We start from the raw sequence: 17,672 nt of genomic DNA on the forward strand, positions 1-17,672 counted from the left end.
CTGGGATTACAGGCATGAACCACTGTGCCTGGCTTTAAAGGAAAGAAATGTCAGTTCAGATATAAGCATACACAAGAAAGGCACAAAAGTCTTTTTTGAAGTCATCTTGTCTGTTTTAAGTATAAATCTGTCATCATTTCATATTCTCTGCTGAAACATCCAGAATAAGAATCAGAAGGAAGTGATATTCTCCTTTCCTACAATTGTTCAGTTTTAGAATTTTTAAAATAAACCCAAAACCCAACAAATACTAATGTTCCCTTAATTTCAGTATGCTTTGGGAAATGAACATTGTATATGTACAAACTCATTACTATAAGAAGAATCATTTCTTCCTGACAAATATAAAACTCCTTTTATACTGTTCATTTTGGAAGAGTATCTGTCAGTAAAGCAGTCCTTAGAAAAAAAATTAAAAACAGAAAAAGAAATAATTTAAAAGTAAACAAGACAACATATGCATGCTGCAACCACTCAGCTTTGTTTTATCTAAGTGTCCATTTTTATATTGCTTTCAGTTCATTTCTTTTTAATCATTGAAAACAGCTGTGTTTACTAAGCTTGAAAAGAAATAGGTCAAACTAAAAGCTTAAGTGAATCATGACTGCTCCTAATAGCAATCAAACAGGTTAAAGAGCTATATGTCCATTGCACTCTCTTTAATGAATGATACTTGTCAGTTTGTCAGAAGAACTTTGATTATTTACACGATGACAGCAAACACTGACAAAGAATGTAGTTATTAAATAGACAGTGTATAATATGTTTTTAGGTCTTTATGCAAATTGTTTTTCCTAATTCCTAAATTACATTTCTAAAAAGATACAATAATTTTTTATAGTTAACAGTGTATAATATGTTTTTAGGTCTTTATGCAAATTGTTTTTCCTAATTCCTAAATTACATTTCTAAAATGATACAATAATTTTTTATAGTTAAATATTACTAAAATGTGGCTTAAGAATGGTTAGTGACTCTAGTGAACGTTTTTATTTTTGTCCTAATGACTCCTATATTTTAGTGATAATCCTTTTATTCACAAAATCAAATTTCTTCAAAAGCTCTTCAAAATATCTAAAAAATGTTATACTTTTCTCTCGTTTTTTCTTGCTTTGGGGTACCTCCTTATTTTTTAGGTTTATTGGAGCTTATTGCTAATGCTTATTTCTACTATCTAAATACTCTTTTTTTCCCCTTTCCCTCAACCAATGTTTTGTAAAATGAACTTAATGTGATTGTTTATTTAATCTTTAGAAATACTTTGGTCAAAAGAATGTTTATTTCAGTGGTGCTGCTAAATAATGCATCAGAATCCAGTTTAAACCAAGAAGGAATTTATTTTCTTTATTAAGGTGTAATAAACTAATGAAAGGTTTTTTCGAGTGTTTTTGTTTTGTTTTGTTTTGAGAGAGGGTCTCCTTCTGTCACCCAGGCTGAACTCCTGGGCTCAAGCGATCCTCCTGCCTCACCCTCCAGAATAGCTGGTGCTCACCACCACATGGCTAATTTTTTGTAGAGATGGGTTCTCGCTCTGTTGCCCAGGCTGGTCTTGAACTCCTAGGCTCGAGCGATCCTCCTGCCTTGGCCTCCCAAAATGCTGGGATTACAGGCAGAAGTCGCCATGCCTCGAAATCTTAAAGTTTTTTAAGATTGTTTTAAATATCTCCTGGGCACCCTAATTTTTGTTGCTTTATAATAATAAAATACTGTAGTAGAAGGTGCATTTTCCTAAGTTATTTTTGTTTTCCAAAATAAATATTTTAATGTTTAAAAAGTTAAAGTAGCTAAAATAGAGACTTCAAAAGCCTTGTACATTTTCATCATGTAGACTCTGTGAACCACCAATAGCCTTCATTTTAAAGGTTTACCTTTACAACTTAACTAGGAAAATTGATCCCTGCATAAATAATTCTAGTCAGTTCCTGTTTTTATAGGACTGTAACCAATCCAAACTTTAAAAGTATATGTTCCTCAGGCTGGGCGTGGTGGCTCACGCCTGTAATCCCAGCACTTTGGGAGGCAGAGGTGGGTGGATCACCTGAGGTCGGGAGTTCGAGACCAGCCTGACCAACATGGAGAAACCCCGTCTCTACTAAAAATACAAAATTAGCCGGGCATGGTGGCGCATGCCTGTAATTCCAGCTACTAGGGAGGCTGAGGCAGGAGAATCGCAGGCGGAGGTTGCGGTGAGCCAAGATCGCGCCATTGCACTCCAGCCTGGGCAACAAGAGTGAAACTCCGTCTCAAAAAAAAAAAAAAAAAAAAAAAAGTATATGTTCCTCATCATTGTCTTCAGTGCTTTTCCAAGTATTTTAAAATATCAGAGTACATATTTCATATTTCATTATCACTCAGCAGCATGAGAATAATAGCCTTAATATAGCATACATAGCTAAAACTCAAACATTCATTTCTGTCCTTAATTTCAACATTTAACTCCCATCTGTTCTTCTCCCTTTTTTCTTTCATTTCCCTGTTTCTGTTTTTCCTCATGCTCTGACATTAAAGTGGTTGCACTGAAAAGACTGCCCTTTTTGAGGAACAGACCGAAGGATAAAGACAAAATGAAGGCCTGCTACCGTCGTTCCATGTGTAAGACTTTATGACAGTTCAGCTTCTTTCAACTGACTACACTGGCTTTCATTACTAATTTTTCACTAACCTTTCTCTGGACTGTGCCAATTTCCTTATTTTGCAGAGGTCAGTCTTCCTCTACTATAAGGAGCTGGAAGAATTTTTTTTTCAAGTGGCACTGAATTTGTATTATGTATATGTCCACTTATACATATACATGCATATTTCTAGTCATACATGTAACTTACTTGTAAATTTCCAGTGCTTTCTAAAAATTGGCAGAAAAAAACCCTCTTTATGCCATAGAGATTTTTTTCCCAAAGAAGTTTACTTAAGGAGAATATAACAAAACTTTTAGTATTAGAAATTAATTTCCTTTAATGAACCAGATTAAATAAATAAAATGGCCAAAAACCCTTGAAAATGCTTGTCATTCTTTAAATAATAATATTCTGGATTTTCTTTTTTTATGTGGCATGGGTAATTACATAATCACATTAAGTGTCTGTCACTTTGGATATCATCTCTTTCAGGTTTTTATTGAATGGTATACTTATTGAGTCATAAAATGAGTAATTTCTTCAGTAACCTGCTCTGACCAAGGACTTTCATTTTCAATAATGATGCTATATAAGAACTGCTCTTCATCTTACCTTTATCTATTCCATTTTTGTCACCACAAAACCACATTGTGAAGGCTGCTAATTAAAGTTTTAGCACATTGCTGCGCAATAGCATGGCAGTCGTACTTAGTAAAATTCCTTTCCTCTGTCTTTTAAAGGGGGTGGAGGTGGGATAAAAGTATTTATTGAAATTTATCAGCCTTTGGCCTACTCATTTCATTCAGCTGAATGCATGTCATAATTTAAATGAACATTTGGTTATAATTTTTTATGTCCATTGGCATTAATTCATAGACAAAAACCACAGTATTTATAATACAAAATAGAAATACAAACAAATACATTAACCATGCTGATTCATTTGCTTTCATTTGCATCCCAGCCATGAATGACCTGGTGCAGTCCATGGTCCTAGCAGGACAGTGGACAGGTAGTACTGAGAATTTGGAGGTTCCTGATGATATTTCAACGGGTAAAAGGAGAAAAGAATTGGGAGCTATGGCCTTCTCTACTACAGCCATCAACTTTTCAACTGTCAACTCTTCTGCAGGCTTCAGATCCAAGCAGTTGGTTAATAATAAAGGTATAGGCCGTCTGCTATTTGCACTGTGGTGTCACTGTTGGCAACAAGAATTTTAATTTGACTTTTCCCTGTGTACTTTTTAAAAAGCAACAACCTGAAATAATTATCAAAACATGATTTGTATTGGATTTGGAGGAACTTTCAAATCATTTTAAAAATTTTAAACATTATACAAATAACTAAAATCTTTTCCAGGCCTCCTTTCATAATAAACAGCTAATGAATTCACAAGAAAAGGAGAAGTAAACCAGGTAAAGAGTAATAAAAGAAGGCAATGCTAGTTTTCTAAAAACTAAAAGCACTACAACTTCCAACAGAACTACCTAGAACCACCCAGGCTCTTGTTTTGCTTTGCAGGGTCAGAGGGGAGATTGTTTCATTGCTTTTGGTGTTTTCCCTGAGCAAGTCAACTCTCATTAGAGTTGCCATTTTTCTTATTCCTAGTTCCAGTTTCTGGTTGAGTCTATGAAATACGTTAAGTCAAGCTGTATTATACATGATTGAAAAACAATTTCCATATTCTGTGTAAATAAAATTTTATAATGGTTTTTTATTGCAAAAATATCTTTATATCCATTTTGCTATTTTATATAGATACTACGTCCTTTGAAGACATAAGTCCACAAGGTGTTAGTGATGATTCTAGTACGGGATCAAGAGTTCATGGTAAGATAATGAACTTTATTTAGAGAGTACACATTAAATACAGAATGGGAATGCTAGGACTCTTGCACTTAATAGGTGAATGTGGCATTGCCAGCAAGCATGTTTTCTCTATCCTGCATCTCTTAGTTACCTCTACCATTTCTTCAAACCTAATACTCCCTTCTGCCTCTTTTAAGATAATTGCTTCATCTAAATATTCTCTATTTTAGTCAAGGTCATTTATAAAGTATGCCTGCACAGTCTTCAAAGGTAATTTTGTTACCATTTTTGTATAAGGTTAAAGTTATAAGAGTTGTATTTTGCCATTGGTTTAAAATGCCAATTTAAAATACTAGTTTAAAATATTAAAAATATTTGTTTTAAAGGATGAACTTTAAGAAACCAATTTTTGGGCCAGGGACAGTGGCTCACGCCTGTAATCCCAGCACTTTGGGAGGCAGAGGCATGCAGATCACCTGAGGTCAGGAGTTCAAGACCAGCCTGGCCAACATGGAGAAACCCCATCTCTACTACAAATATAAAAATTAGTAAGGTGTGGTGGCAGGCACCTGTAATCCCACCTACTTGGGAGGCTGAGGCAGGAGAATTGCTTGAACCCAGGAGGCAGAGGTTGCAGTGAGCCAAGATTGTGCCATTGCACTCCAGCCTGGGTGACAGAGTGAGACTCTGACTCAAAAATAAACCAATTTTTGGGCAATGTTGAGTATTTCAGATTTTTCCATTTCTGTCTGGAAAATCCCAGCCTCCCAAGTAGCTGGGATTACAAACTATTAGCAATAAGTGGATAACATGTTAAAGGAATTTTAATGTAAGCAGGGTTTTAAGAGTTAGCATAGGGCAGTGTTAACTATACAGTTGTTTCCCTTGTTACAGATAGGAATACAGGACATTAACTGTATAGATGCTTGTATTCCTCCTCTTCTTGACATCTCTGCAATGTGCAGAGTTCCTTGTCTGATCTTTTGTAAGTGACCCAATCAGTAGCATTTTGGGGGATCTGGGGGGATATGTCATTCTATTCAACTAAAACACTCCTGGCATATCCATTTAGAACTCATTTTCAAATCTAAATATGCACTTTATCCTCCTCTTTGAATCTCAACTATTGTTTCAGAAGTGTCCTGTTCTAACATGTCTCAATGAACTATCTGGAAATTTGCTTTCTAATCTGTGGGCATGCTCATCTTGTGAAAGTATGCATGATTGCTTCCTCAAAGCATTCTGTAATCAGAATGTAAAAGCTCATCAGCATCATCAGCTAGAAGTTTTATCACACCGTCTCCTGGTTTTTTCATTTAGCTTCAAGACCAGCCAGCCTTGATAGTGGCAGAACATCCACTAGCAATAGCAATAATAATGCTTCACTACATGAAGTCAAAGGTATGCTGTAGGTAAATTTATTAATGCACTCCATCCATTTCCAGTATTTAAAGGTGGGAGATGGGATGAAGTTTCTGGGGTAAAGCATGAAATCCAAATCATCTATGTTTGGAACATAGTTGTTTGGAACATTTTATACTTTTCACATTGTAATACAAATGTATTTCAATGTATACAAATGTAAAAACAGGAGCAGTTATTTAGTTTCAGTTTTTCGTCTTCACAGATAAAAGTCTTATGGTAATATTTATACTTCAAAATTATCTATAGGTCCTTATTTTACTGACATTTTTTCTTTGACGTGAAAATGATTGTCCTTCATTTTCTTATGATGCATGGACATTGAACTCACATTACTCATATTTTAGAAATATGTTTGACTTAATTTATCCACAAAATAAGGGACGGATTTTGTGTTTAATTTGAGAAACAACTATTTGTGTGTGTGTGTGTGTGTGTGTGTGTGTGTGTGTGTGTGTGTGTGTGTATAAAACAAGAACTATATGAATGCATTTGGCTCATGTAAGGAATTATTTCAAGATTTGTTTTCTTAATGTTTACATATGCATTCCAAGGTGAGGTATTTAAGTAAATGTCTGGAAACCTTGACTGATAACTTTTTCCTCAAAGATATTCTGTCTACTAAGATTCTGGAAGTTGTTTGTTTGTTTTGAGATGGAGTCTTACTGTGTCGCCTAGGCTGGAGTGCAGTGGTGTGATCTCAGCTCACTGTAACCTCCACCTCCCAGGTTCAAGCCATTCTCCTGTCTCAGCCTCCCAAGTGGCTGGAACTACAGGTGCCAACCACCACCACACCCAGCTAATTTTTTGTATTTTTAGTGGAGACAGGGTTTCACCATGCTGACAAGGCTGGTCTTGAACTCCTGACCTCAGGTGATCCACCTGCCTCGGCCTCCCAAAGCACTGGGATTACAGGTGTGAGCCACCACGCCTGGCCTGGAAGGTTTTCTTTTTTTTTTTTTTTTTTTTGAGATGGGTTCTCACCGTGTCACCCAGGCTTAGAGTGCAGTGGTACTATCTCAAATCATTGCAACTTCCACCTCCCAGACTCAAGCGATCCTACCACCTCAGCCTCCCGAGTAACTGGGACTGCAGAGACCCATGCTACCATGCCCAGCTAGTTTTTTTGTATTTTTGTTAGAGACAGGGTTTCTAACATGTTGCCCAGGCTTGTCTCGAACTCCTGAGCTCAAGTGAGTCACCTCATCCAGCCTCTGAATTATTTAACCAACATATCATAGTTATTCTCTGTACTCCAGAATTGTCAGGTTACAAAGAATGCATTTGTTTTGTTCCTTTTTGTATTATAAAATTATTTTGTCTCAGTTGTAATTTTATTTTATCAGTTAATGCTATGACATTAGTACAGTGATCTGAAATACCTAATTTTGAGGTGGGATGTTTAAAAAATTTTTATCATGTTTTTCAGATTTATTTGTTCCTTCCCCACTCCCACTACTTCATTTGACTAGCCTTAAAAGAAATAAATTATTTAATTAAAAATGTTTTTACATCCAGTAGAAAAATGTAGTCTGAAAATATGATTTTTTTTCTGATTTGAAAATTTGAGAAACTCTTACTTTTGTAAAATATTGCATAACTTGAGCCAAATTCTTTCGTGGCCCACTTTACTCTCTGTGACTGGGAAACCATGGAAAGTTGCATTTTCTGTTTTGATGTACAGTTTGTTAGTGATCAAATCAGTACTCTTAAGGAACACCAAGATTTGAGGGAGTTTTATTCTAGAACTAGCTAATTTGCATTTTATATAGTTGCTAATGTCAACTGAGTCTTTTAAGGTTATATAGGTACCATATCAACAGTGGACAGCAAGATGATCAAGACTTTTAAAAAAGAATAAAGCACTACATATTTGATTTTATACTTTTACTGAAATGTTGTAAGTAATTGCTTCATGTCTTTAACTTTTCTTATATGTATGCTATTTAAATTTTTTTAAATGTTTAAAGTTATTCATGTAGGATGAACAGAGAAGCTTTAAAGTAGTAATGAGGACTTCTTAGATAAGCAAAGAATTAAATTAGAATTTTCTGCATTTAGAACAGTTTTTGGTCTTAACATACTGAAATAATATAAAATTCACCTAATGAGCCAGGTATGGTGGCTCATGCCTGTAAGCCCAGCACTTTGGGAGGCCGAGGTGGGCAGATCACTTGAGGTCAGGAGTTAGAGACCAACCTGGCCAACATGGTGAAACCCCGTCTCTACTAAAATACAAAAATTAGCCTGGCATGGTGGCGCATGCCTGTAATCCCAGCCACTTGGGAGGCAGAGGCAAGAAAATCACTTGAACCCAGGAGGCGAAGGTTGTAGTGACCTGTGATCGTGCCACTGCATTCCAGCATGGGCAACAGAGTGAGATCCCATCTCAAAAAAAAAAAAAAAAAGTGTGTGTGTGCGTGTGTGTGTGTATATATATATATATATTTCATCTAATCATGTTCTTATCCTAAATTGTGAGGCATTTTATTTTATTTACTTTTATTTATTTATTTTTGAGACAGTCTCAGGCCAGAGTGCAGTGGTATGATCTCTGTTCACTGCAACCTCTGCCTTCCAGGATCAAGCGATTCTCCTGCCTCAGCCTCCTGAGTAGCTGGGACTACAGGCGTGTACCACCACACCTGGCTAATTTTTTGTATTTTTAGTAGAGGCGGGGTTTCACCATATTGGCCAGGCTGGTCTCCAACTCCTGACCTCGTGATCCGCCTGCTTCAGCCTCCCAAAGTGCTGGGATTACAGGCATGAGCTACTGCGCCTGGCCTGTGAGGCATTTTATAACTATTTGAACCTAACTTTTTAAAAAAAATGTATTATTCACTTACTTATTTATTCATTCATTTACTCATCAAATGTATTGAATGCTTTGTATGAGGCTCTGTTTAGGCTCTGTGTGTGGTAGTAAAAGCATATCTTTGCCCTTGTGGAGTTTACAATAGTTGTCAGTTTGACAAAATAAGGAAGCAGGCTATGGCAGACAATTGTTACACTGATAAAAGATTGACATTGTTTACTAAGCATTTCTAAATAAAGCTTGAAAGTAAATTTGGCTGTTCATATAATTAGGACATAGTCAACAAATGTTATTACTCATAAAGTATTAATCTCATTTCTATTATTGAAATCTCAACACCCCATTTACTCCAAAAGCAGGTGCAGTTAATAACCAAAGCAGGCCACAAAGCCACAGCAGTGGAGAATTTAGCCTGCTTCATGACCATGAGGCTTGGTCCAGCAGTGGTAGCAGTCCAATCCAGTACTTGAAAAGACAGACCAGATCAAGTCCAGTGCTCCAACACAAAATATCTGAAACACTGGAGAGTCGACATCACAAAATAAAAACTGGTTCCCCTGGAAGTGAAGTTGTTACTCTACAACAGTTTTTGGAAGAAAGCAATAAGCTTACCTCAATACAGGTTAGTTTTATCTATGATGACCTTAATTTAGATGAATACCACAAGTTAAATTTCTATAATTGAACTTCAGAGCCTTTTTTTTTTTAAAGTTAAGGAGTATTAAGAGATACCCACAATTATATATTGTACAGTCTGCTAAATCAGGAAAGTAAAAACATGGTACTATATTCACTAATCTGCTTTGAATTTTTTTTAAAACAGATAAAGTCCTCAAGTCAAGAAAATCTTTTAGATGAAGTAATGAAAAGTCTGTCTGTCTCTTCTGACTTTTTGGGAAAAGACAAACCAGTTAGCTGTGGTCTGGCCAGGTCAGTAAGTGGAAAAACCCCAGGGGACTTCTATGATAGATGGACAACTAAGCCTGAGTTTTTGAGACCTGGTCCTCGAAAAACTGAAGATACCTACTTCATTAGTTCTGCAGGAAAACCTACACCAGGCACTCAAGGAAAGATAAAATTAGTAAAAGAATCTTCTCTGTCACGACAATCAAAAGATAGTAACCCTTATGCCACTTTACCTCGTGCAAGCAGCGTGATCTCAACTGCTGAAGGAACTACACGAAGGACAAGCATCCATGATTTTTTGACCAAGGACAGTAGACTGCCTATATCAGTTGATTCATCACCAGCTGCTGCTGACAGCAACACTACTGCAGCATCTAGTGAGTACCATTTACACCAGTGGTCCTCTGATATACTTGACAGCCCAACACATACTATAGGTTCTTGTGCCCAAAATGATTTAGCTATAGACATGCCTGAGTCTCTATATGTGCAGGCTAGAAATTCAAGAACAGAAAGGTCACATTTTCTAAACCAAACTTTTGCCACTATTAAGATGCCTAGTGGTGCATTCGGAATGTTGGCAAAAGATAGCATAGGGCCATTTACTGTGGCCCATTCATCTCAGCCGTTCTTATCCCTCAATACAGAATTAGTTAGTAACATAAGTGGGTTACCTCCTAGGCCAGTCACCAGAATAACTGACCAGGCTTCTGCCTTTTTGGATAAACCTGCACAGAAAGAAAATGAACAGTTTTCTGATCATCAGAACCCTAGTAACAGTAACCTACAGTTTTCTATAAATAGCAACAATCTTGTCACTCCTGCATGCCTCTGTCCTGATGACACAGAAGCTGCATTGTTGGTTTCTGAGGATAATCAAACTGTTTGGTATGAATATGGTTGTATATGATCAAAATTGCACAATATAATATATTGATGTTATTTGATATACACTACTTCTCTAATATTATTTGAAAAGTTGCTGTTAACAAAATATCATTTGGCTAGGTTTATATTTTTTATTTAAAATTGTTGCACAGTGTTCAGCTGTACATGATGGCATGTATATTAATGTGAATGTGTAACTACACCAAAGTCTGCATGAAATATTAATTGCTTTGTCCATTTGCTGCATGCCTTTAAAAACCTTAACCATACATGCTCCTCCTTCACATTTTTTGTTGCCTGATAAGGTTGTTACTTTGATATCCAGAAGCATGTTAAAACAGTTGCATGCTGTCTTACCAAGAAGACATTTTCAAGTCATATTTGCTTTGTTGCTTCTGGAAAAAAAAAGTTCATTTTCTCCCTCCCTTTCTCCTCTTCCCACCCCTCACTTGCTCTTCCTCTCACTCCTTTTTTTCTTCCAGAATGTGTACTTTATATTGTACATGTACAATATCGGGAGGGAACATGTAAAAAGATGTTTTCTTTTGTCATTTAATTAGGCCATCTGTCCTGTTTTAAAGAAAGAGTTAATAATTCAATACATTATATAACAAATAGTAACTAATACCCATATTTATAAAACACTTTTCAGATTTAAAAGATTGTTAATACTTATAAACTTAGTGTTATTCTTAGAAAACCCCATCAAATTTAAATGTGATTTACACAGTGACTAGGAACATTTGGATTTATTGTTTCTTCTCTGCACTTTTCATCATCTGATAAATACAAGAGCTCAAGTAACTGTCTTTTTTTCAAGATGGCTTCTATACTTGAAATCAGTTAATACAATAGTTTTTCTAGTTCTTTTTTTTTATATAGAGTCAAAGAGAAATAAACCAAATTATACTGATTGTGTTGGAAATCTGTATTTTTACTTCTAATCAAAAAGGGTAGCAAGTTTACAAAGTGGTAAAAATTGTTACTTCTATAATTAATCTATTATTAAATTATACATGTATGTCCTTAAAACAATTTTTAAAAATGAATAATCACACTAAAATGTAAAATTAGAGATCTTGTAACCACTTAAACAAGTATGTTTCTAGTAGAACAAATTTTAGAACTAAGAATGAATACAAACTCTTTAGCTTAAAAAAAAAAGAGAGAGAAAATATTTGTTAACTTTGACTCCAGTGCAAAGAAGTTTTATTTTTGTGTTCACAGCACTTTTAAAGCAAATTAGTTACATTTGAATCTCTAACTCCCAAAATGGCTAAAAACAAAAAAACCCATAACCCTGATCCGTTTACTTCCAGAGGAATACATGTTAGCGTTCTCTCTGGAATGTTTTTTGCCATTTGGATTTAGCCTATATATTACTGATAATGACTCAGCCTGGCACCTGGAAGGAACGCCTTGAAATGTGACCATGTGGGGATGAAATTATATTATACTTGTTGTTATTGTATTAAGTTGTTATTAACTGGACCAAAGAAAAAATATGTAGAGAATATTTGCCTAATGAAATTTGTCTCCTTTATAATCATACTTTTTTTCTGATAGCTATTACAGAAAAAAGAAAAAAATGGTTCTGGTGCAGGTAATCAAATGAACACAATCAAAGGATTGTCATATTTTAGTACCACCTAATATACTTTTTGCATCCTTCTATTTTATTGTCAGTTACCTCCCGGTCAGTCTAACATTTCAAATGTATTTGGCGCTAATATTTTCCCTTTTGCTTTTTCATAAGCCAGTAATAAAACTTAATGGTAAACATAGCTGAAATTAAATGGGGGCAATATATGACACAAATGTTATAATTAGTGTTATTTCTTTTCCACACTGAGTCAGATTATTTCACAGCTATTTCAACTGTTTAGATATCATAATTCTGACCATAACACTTTAAAATATATTTATTAATTCAAAATTCATTGAAAAATCACATGCTATGATATTAAAATTATGTGATTATTTTACAAAATTAGACCTATAGGAAAGAACTGTTTACTACCCAAATAGCTATATGTATATATGCAGCATGTTTTCAAAAAAAAAAAAAAATACACTGTGCATGTAAGAGAAATATGTATCATGTCCATGTGTCCTGAGGACTGTTGGAAAATACAGTCTAGACTTCAGAAATCATCACCTGCTGTGGCGTCATAAAATTTCCCCAAAACAACACTAGTTCTTTTTTTTTTTTTTTTTTAAGATGGAATCTCACTCTGTTGCCTAGGCTGGAGTACAGTGGCATGATATCAGCTCACTGAAACCTCTGCCTCCTGGGTTCAGGCGATTCTTCTGCCTCAGCCTCCCGAGCAACTGGGATTACAGGAGCATGCCACGACGCCCAGCAAATTTTTGTATTTTTAGCAGAGATGGAGTTTCACCATGTTGGCCAGGCTAATCTCCAATTCCTGACCAGCTTCCCAAAGTCCTGGGATTACAGGTGTGAGCCACCACGACTGCACAATGTTTTATCATAACATTTGGAATCAAATTTTTAGTGGTGGAAATACCTTAGAAATCATATGGAACCAATGTGTCCCAAACATTTAAGAAAAACAATACTTTCTGTAAGTGAAATCTTACATGGATGCCCCAAATTTTAAAAAACTAATTTCATTTAAAGTGAAAGTGAAGCAACTCTGACTCAATTGAGCAGTTGCACTTATTTTCTCTAAGACACCTCCAGTTTTCCAAAGGATTATTTGTAAAACTATTCGAAGATTCAGTATCCTAATTTTATTAATGATGAAACTGGATAGCTTTCAGTATTCCTGGCCTACCTTTCTAGAAATTTTAAACATATTCTTATGCACTGCATCCCGTTTGACCAAAGCAATTTTAGCTATAACCATTGTAAGGAGGAACATTATTTGCCTATAAAATATGCATCAAGCCCTGGTTTTCTTAGTAAATAATACAAATATTTCATTCCAGATGGTTTTGCTACTACATGCAAGATTATGTTTAAAACTATAGGTGACCATTTAGTAAATAAACATAGTAAGGCTATCTGGCACTAAGAGGGGGGAAAATGTAATTGTTATAGTTTTTTAAAAAAGTATAGCTTTCCTAGGAATATTACTTACAGCTTTAAAATATAAAAATCAATCTTTAAGTATTGAGATGCCTATGCGATTAATAATTTTCCCAGACAGTTATAGATTCCTTCTCCTTGCCCTACTCAGTGAAAGTGCATTTCTTATCTTCTGAATTGTATTTTGTTTCATCTTTGACTAAATAATATGAAATGCTTTTCTCCTGCAGATGTGGACAAAGTACAAGAAAGCAGAAATTCAAAAAGCAGGTCTAGGGAGCAACAAAGCTCCTAATTCTATTACCCACTACATGACATGTGGGCCAAGTGGTGAGTTTCCTGCTTAACATGTAAATGAGATTAGTCTCATTTATACAAACTAACCAAATTAAGTGTGAAACGAGCACATTGCATTAACAGATGTAAATATTGCTTGCTTAATTCATTGACTTTCTGTTCTACTTACTAGTGAAGCAAGATAAGTTGGCTGCCATAGGTTTTTACTTGTCAGCGCAAGGAACAAGTTTTGTTTTTTTTTTTTTAAGACTTTTTCTCACTTTAAATTTAATTTTACTAGTGAATTGTGTTCTAGGAATTACTTTTTTAGTTTGAAGCCTTTTGTGGTAGGAATACAACTTCCCCACAGTTTTCTTGAAAATTAATGAGAATAAACTAAATGCCTATTCTATGATGAGCCACTCAAAAATTATCTCTGATTTTCTGTCATTCTCATTCTTATAGAAATATCTGGTGCATGCTGTTCTTATAGTGGCTGCTCTGTATTTTGTATCTCTCTTCAAGCTTTTCTTATATTTTCTTTCTTCTTTCTACCTTCCAACTAAATACAGAGAGAAAAGTGTCCTTCAGTTTCTCAGTATGAAGCCTTTATTTCTGAAGTAACAAGACACCTAGCAACTATAGGAATCATTTTTTAAAATCTTTAAGGAGACTTTTAACAGTCCTTCGTGAATAGAGCAGGCAAGAAATACAAACCTTCATTCCTTGAATCAAGGAGCACTACTGGATTCAACTGCCAAAATTTTTTAAAGGTTTTAGGACTTACTATACCTTGTACTGTTAAGATCTACTGAATAAAGGACGTTCTCTCGCTAAGGACCAAGTGTTTTAAGGTTAAGTGTTTAAAGAAGTACTCCAAGAACAATCTGCTTTTTTCATCATTTGTTTTATGAATTTATCCATGTTTGCTTAATGCTTCTGCTAAGTGTTAGCCAAAATCTAGCCATTTATATTTAGTTGTGTAAACCTAAATTAAATGCTGTAGTATTTTGTGGAATGTACTATATAGCAAGATACAGAGAAAGTTGTTTTGGCATGTCAGAGCCTTATTTGGTTAGCAGACTGCATGTGTTGGTACTTTTTTTTCTTAAAGCCAATTATTTTGATGCAAAAGAAATTCAGTTTATAAGATAAATCTGAAAAATCCATAACGAAATAGGAGTTATAAAAAATTTATAGTGATATTAATCTTTACATATTTCCCATTAAGCAACACTAAGCATACATGCGTTAATCCACGGTAAAGAGTGTTTTTCTGAAACTTTTTTTAGTAAGATGGTTTTCCAGCAAATGGCATTCCCAAGATAAAGCTGTTGTGCTTTAACTCATTTCTTTTCTTTGGTATTGGGTTATGTATGTGTGTGCATTTTTTTAACTTGAGAGCTGACTGTTGCTTAAGAAGTTTTCTTATGGCAAAAAGAATGTAAATAACTTACTATGATCTGCATTTTGCCAGAAACTCATTTATAATTAAGGCTATCATTTATTAATGACTTTTTTTCTCCTTTATAATATTACATTAAAGTTGATAATTGTTATTGGTACTTTTGAAATATTTGTATGCATTTGTTACCTTTAAACATTTGGAAGAAGCACAAAAAAATAGATTTAGTTAACCCAGGAAACATCAATTTTTTTAGTAGTTCCAATTTTATATCACAGTTTTATTTTCTTATGAAATCAAAAAATGCATTGATATTAATGCAAATTCATTATTTAACATCAATATCAGAGTAATCTTCAAGGTCTGAAATGAGAAAGATACTGACTTTTTAAAATTTTAACAGTGTACTTCTTAGGCTTTCATTACCAGCTCTAAAGAACTTTTTGGAATAATTCCATATTCCGTAGTGTGTGGTTTATGAGTTGTGGGTTTCATCACTAACACAGTAACCATGAGAAAAGTCTCTCTCCCTCTGTCTCTCTTTCTCTCTGTCTCTTTCTTTCATAGGCCAGTAGCAATGTTGTGTTCACAGTCTACTTTCCAAAAGACCATCAATAAAAAAGAGAGCATGTTTCAATTGAAATGGAACTTAAGAGAACTTGAACTTACTTACATACTTCAGTGCCACCGATAACTTAGGTTTTACCACCAAATGCTGTTAACATTAAATCATTTTGAAACTCTTGGATGAAAGGTGCTATGTAAATGTAAATACAAAGGATTCTTACTAACATACAAATAATGCACAACAGAAATATTTAAAACCTATTCTGTAGACTTTGACACATCTCTCTCTGTCATAACTCCCTGGATTCAAGTAGCACATTGGTAATAGGTGTCAGAGCAGTCTAGAGACACTTGCATGTCAAAAAATGTACATTCATTTTTAGGTGGATAAAAGTAAACATAGAAATTATGTTATGGCTAAATACAGTAAGTGGGTAACTTAGATTTATATTAGCTAGCATCTAATTTGCACAACTAGAACACATCCCAGAACAATTACTGAAAAGCTGAAATGAGTGGTGAGGTAGCCCAATGAGGGCGAATGACATCACAGCTTGACCTCTCCAGAACACTAATATCTTAAAATAGAGAACATGCTGCGTTAAGTGCATTAGTGCTTCAAGCAGAAAATGCTGAAAAACAGCCTGTAAAGTACTGAATCTGAGTAGGCTGACCCTGAGAAGGGACAATTAAAGAGACAACCAAGGGAACACATTGAGACTACAAAAATATGAATAATCTCAATTATATTCATCACACTTTTTTCATACCATTTCAAGAAAAGACTAGATAAGAGTAACCACATGAATATTTTACTTTCTTCAGTATACCTTGAGAAGCAAACTTTGTAGGAAGCCACTCTTCTCCCTTAAACTTCTGCCAAACAATAATAAAGTCAACTGGAAACTAATTGGAGCCGTTTTAACTGGGGCCTGACATGCTTTAAATTATCTGGCTCTATTCTAAATCAACACCTAAACCCCCAAGGAAACTGCAGAATCAATATACAGGGTAATAGCTTTGGTTCAGAGCTCCAATAATGTGCTTCAGATCTGTCCATGTGGAAATGCTTTCATCCAAATTTTTAAATTGGTGGTTACCAAAGAGTTCACAAAACAGGTTTGTATGTAGCACCTTTCATGCAAGGCATGCTAAAAGCCTATTTTAAAATCACTGCATATTATAGAATTGTAGCCACCTCCCAATGAAGTACTACAGCCTGTGCTGTCTTAATGGTTTATGTCAGGAAATGAAAAAGATACTGTACCAAATCTGGAATTACAATGGGAGTAATAATGTATGCTAAATGACTTTTGTATTTTAAGTTACTTTTTGCGAGTGGTGAATTTTTGTGTTTTTCTTTTCAGCTACATTTAGTCCTGAGATGTATTTTTTCTTTAAGTCTTGAATGAATACAAAAGGAGCCCATTTTATAATATAAACCTTGATGTACATGTTGAGATATTTGGACAATGAAAATGCCTTAAAAGGAATGCATATGGATAAAGTTGCACTTATAACACCCTTCAACAAAATCTGATTTTAAATTGTCTTTTTCTTTTCTATTAAGGGTTTTCTTTTTCAGTGTCTACCATTGTACTTATAACTGTTATTAAATACCAAATCAAATAATATAAAAGCTGTAACATTTCCTTTAAAACTAATGCTAATAAGGGATTTAGAATTGAATGGCAAAATGTTTATTACTTGGCAATACCTGATGTCAGTCACAGGCATCCAGCTCATGACAAGAGATACCACTGTTTGTTTTTTAAAAAACATTTTTCATTTTGATACTCCTTCAAAAATTAAGTTGGACTAACATTCACGTATCAAACTAATATAAAAAGAAATAAAACCAAGAGGTGATTTTTGTAACAACGGGTTAGTAATCATTTAAAAATGGTATCATTTCA

General features: G+C 34.7%; 1 protein-coding gene across 17 annotated transcripts in view; it reads left to right on the plus strand.

Moving 5' to 3' along the window:
• Positions 1 to 17,672, plus strand: part of CCDC88A (coiled-coil domain containing 88A) — a 130,421-nt gene extending 112,749 nt beyond the window's left edge. For 2 of the 17 annotated variants that reach the window (XM_077959556.1, XM_077959557.1), the window contains exons 26-34: positions 2,509 to 2,592; positions 3,580 to 3,780; positions 4,375 to 4,446; positions 5,746 to 5,826; positions 9,019 to 9,284; positions 9,486 to 9,592; positions 9,698 to 9,945; positions 13,739 to 13,838; positions 17,124 to 17,672. In XM_077959556.1, the coding sequence (XP_077815682.1) occupies positions 2,509 to 2,592; positions 3,580 to 3,780; positions 4,375 to 4,446; positions 5,746 to 5,826; positions 9,019 to 9,284; positions 9,486 to 9,592; positions 9,698 to 9,945; positions 13,739 to 13,803 (1,124 nt within the window). In that variant the 3' untranslated portion in view covers positions 13,804 to 13,838; positions 17,124 to 17,672. Of the gene's footprint in view, positions 1 to 2,508; positions 2,593 to 3,579; positions 3,781 to 4,374; positions 4,447 to 5,745; positions 5,827 to 9,018; positions 9,285 to 9,485; positions 11,371 to 13,738; positions 13,839 to 14,356 lie in introns of those variants that run through there. The other 15 variants (XM_015112390.3, XM_015112391.3, XM_077959560.1 and 12 more) reach the window with 11 other exon arrangements.

This window comes from Macaca mulatta, chromosome 13 (assembly GCF_049350105.2).
Source record: "Macaca mulatta isolate MMU2019108-1 chromosome 13, T2T-MMU8v2.0, whole genome shotgun sequence".
Classification (NCBI taxonomy): Eukaryota; Metazoa; Chordata; class Mammalia; order Primates; family Cercopithecidae; genus Macaca; species Macaca mulatta.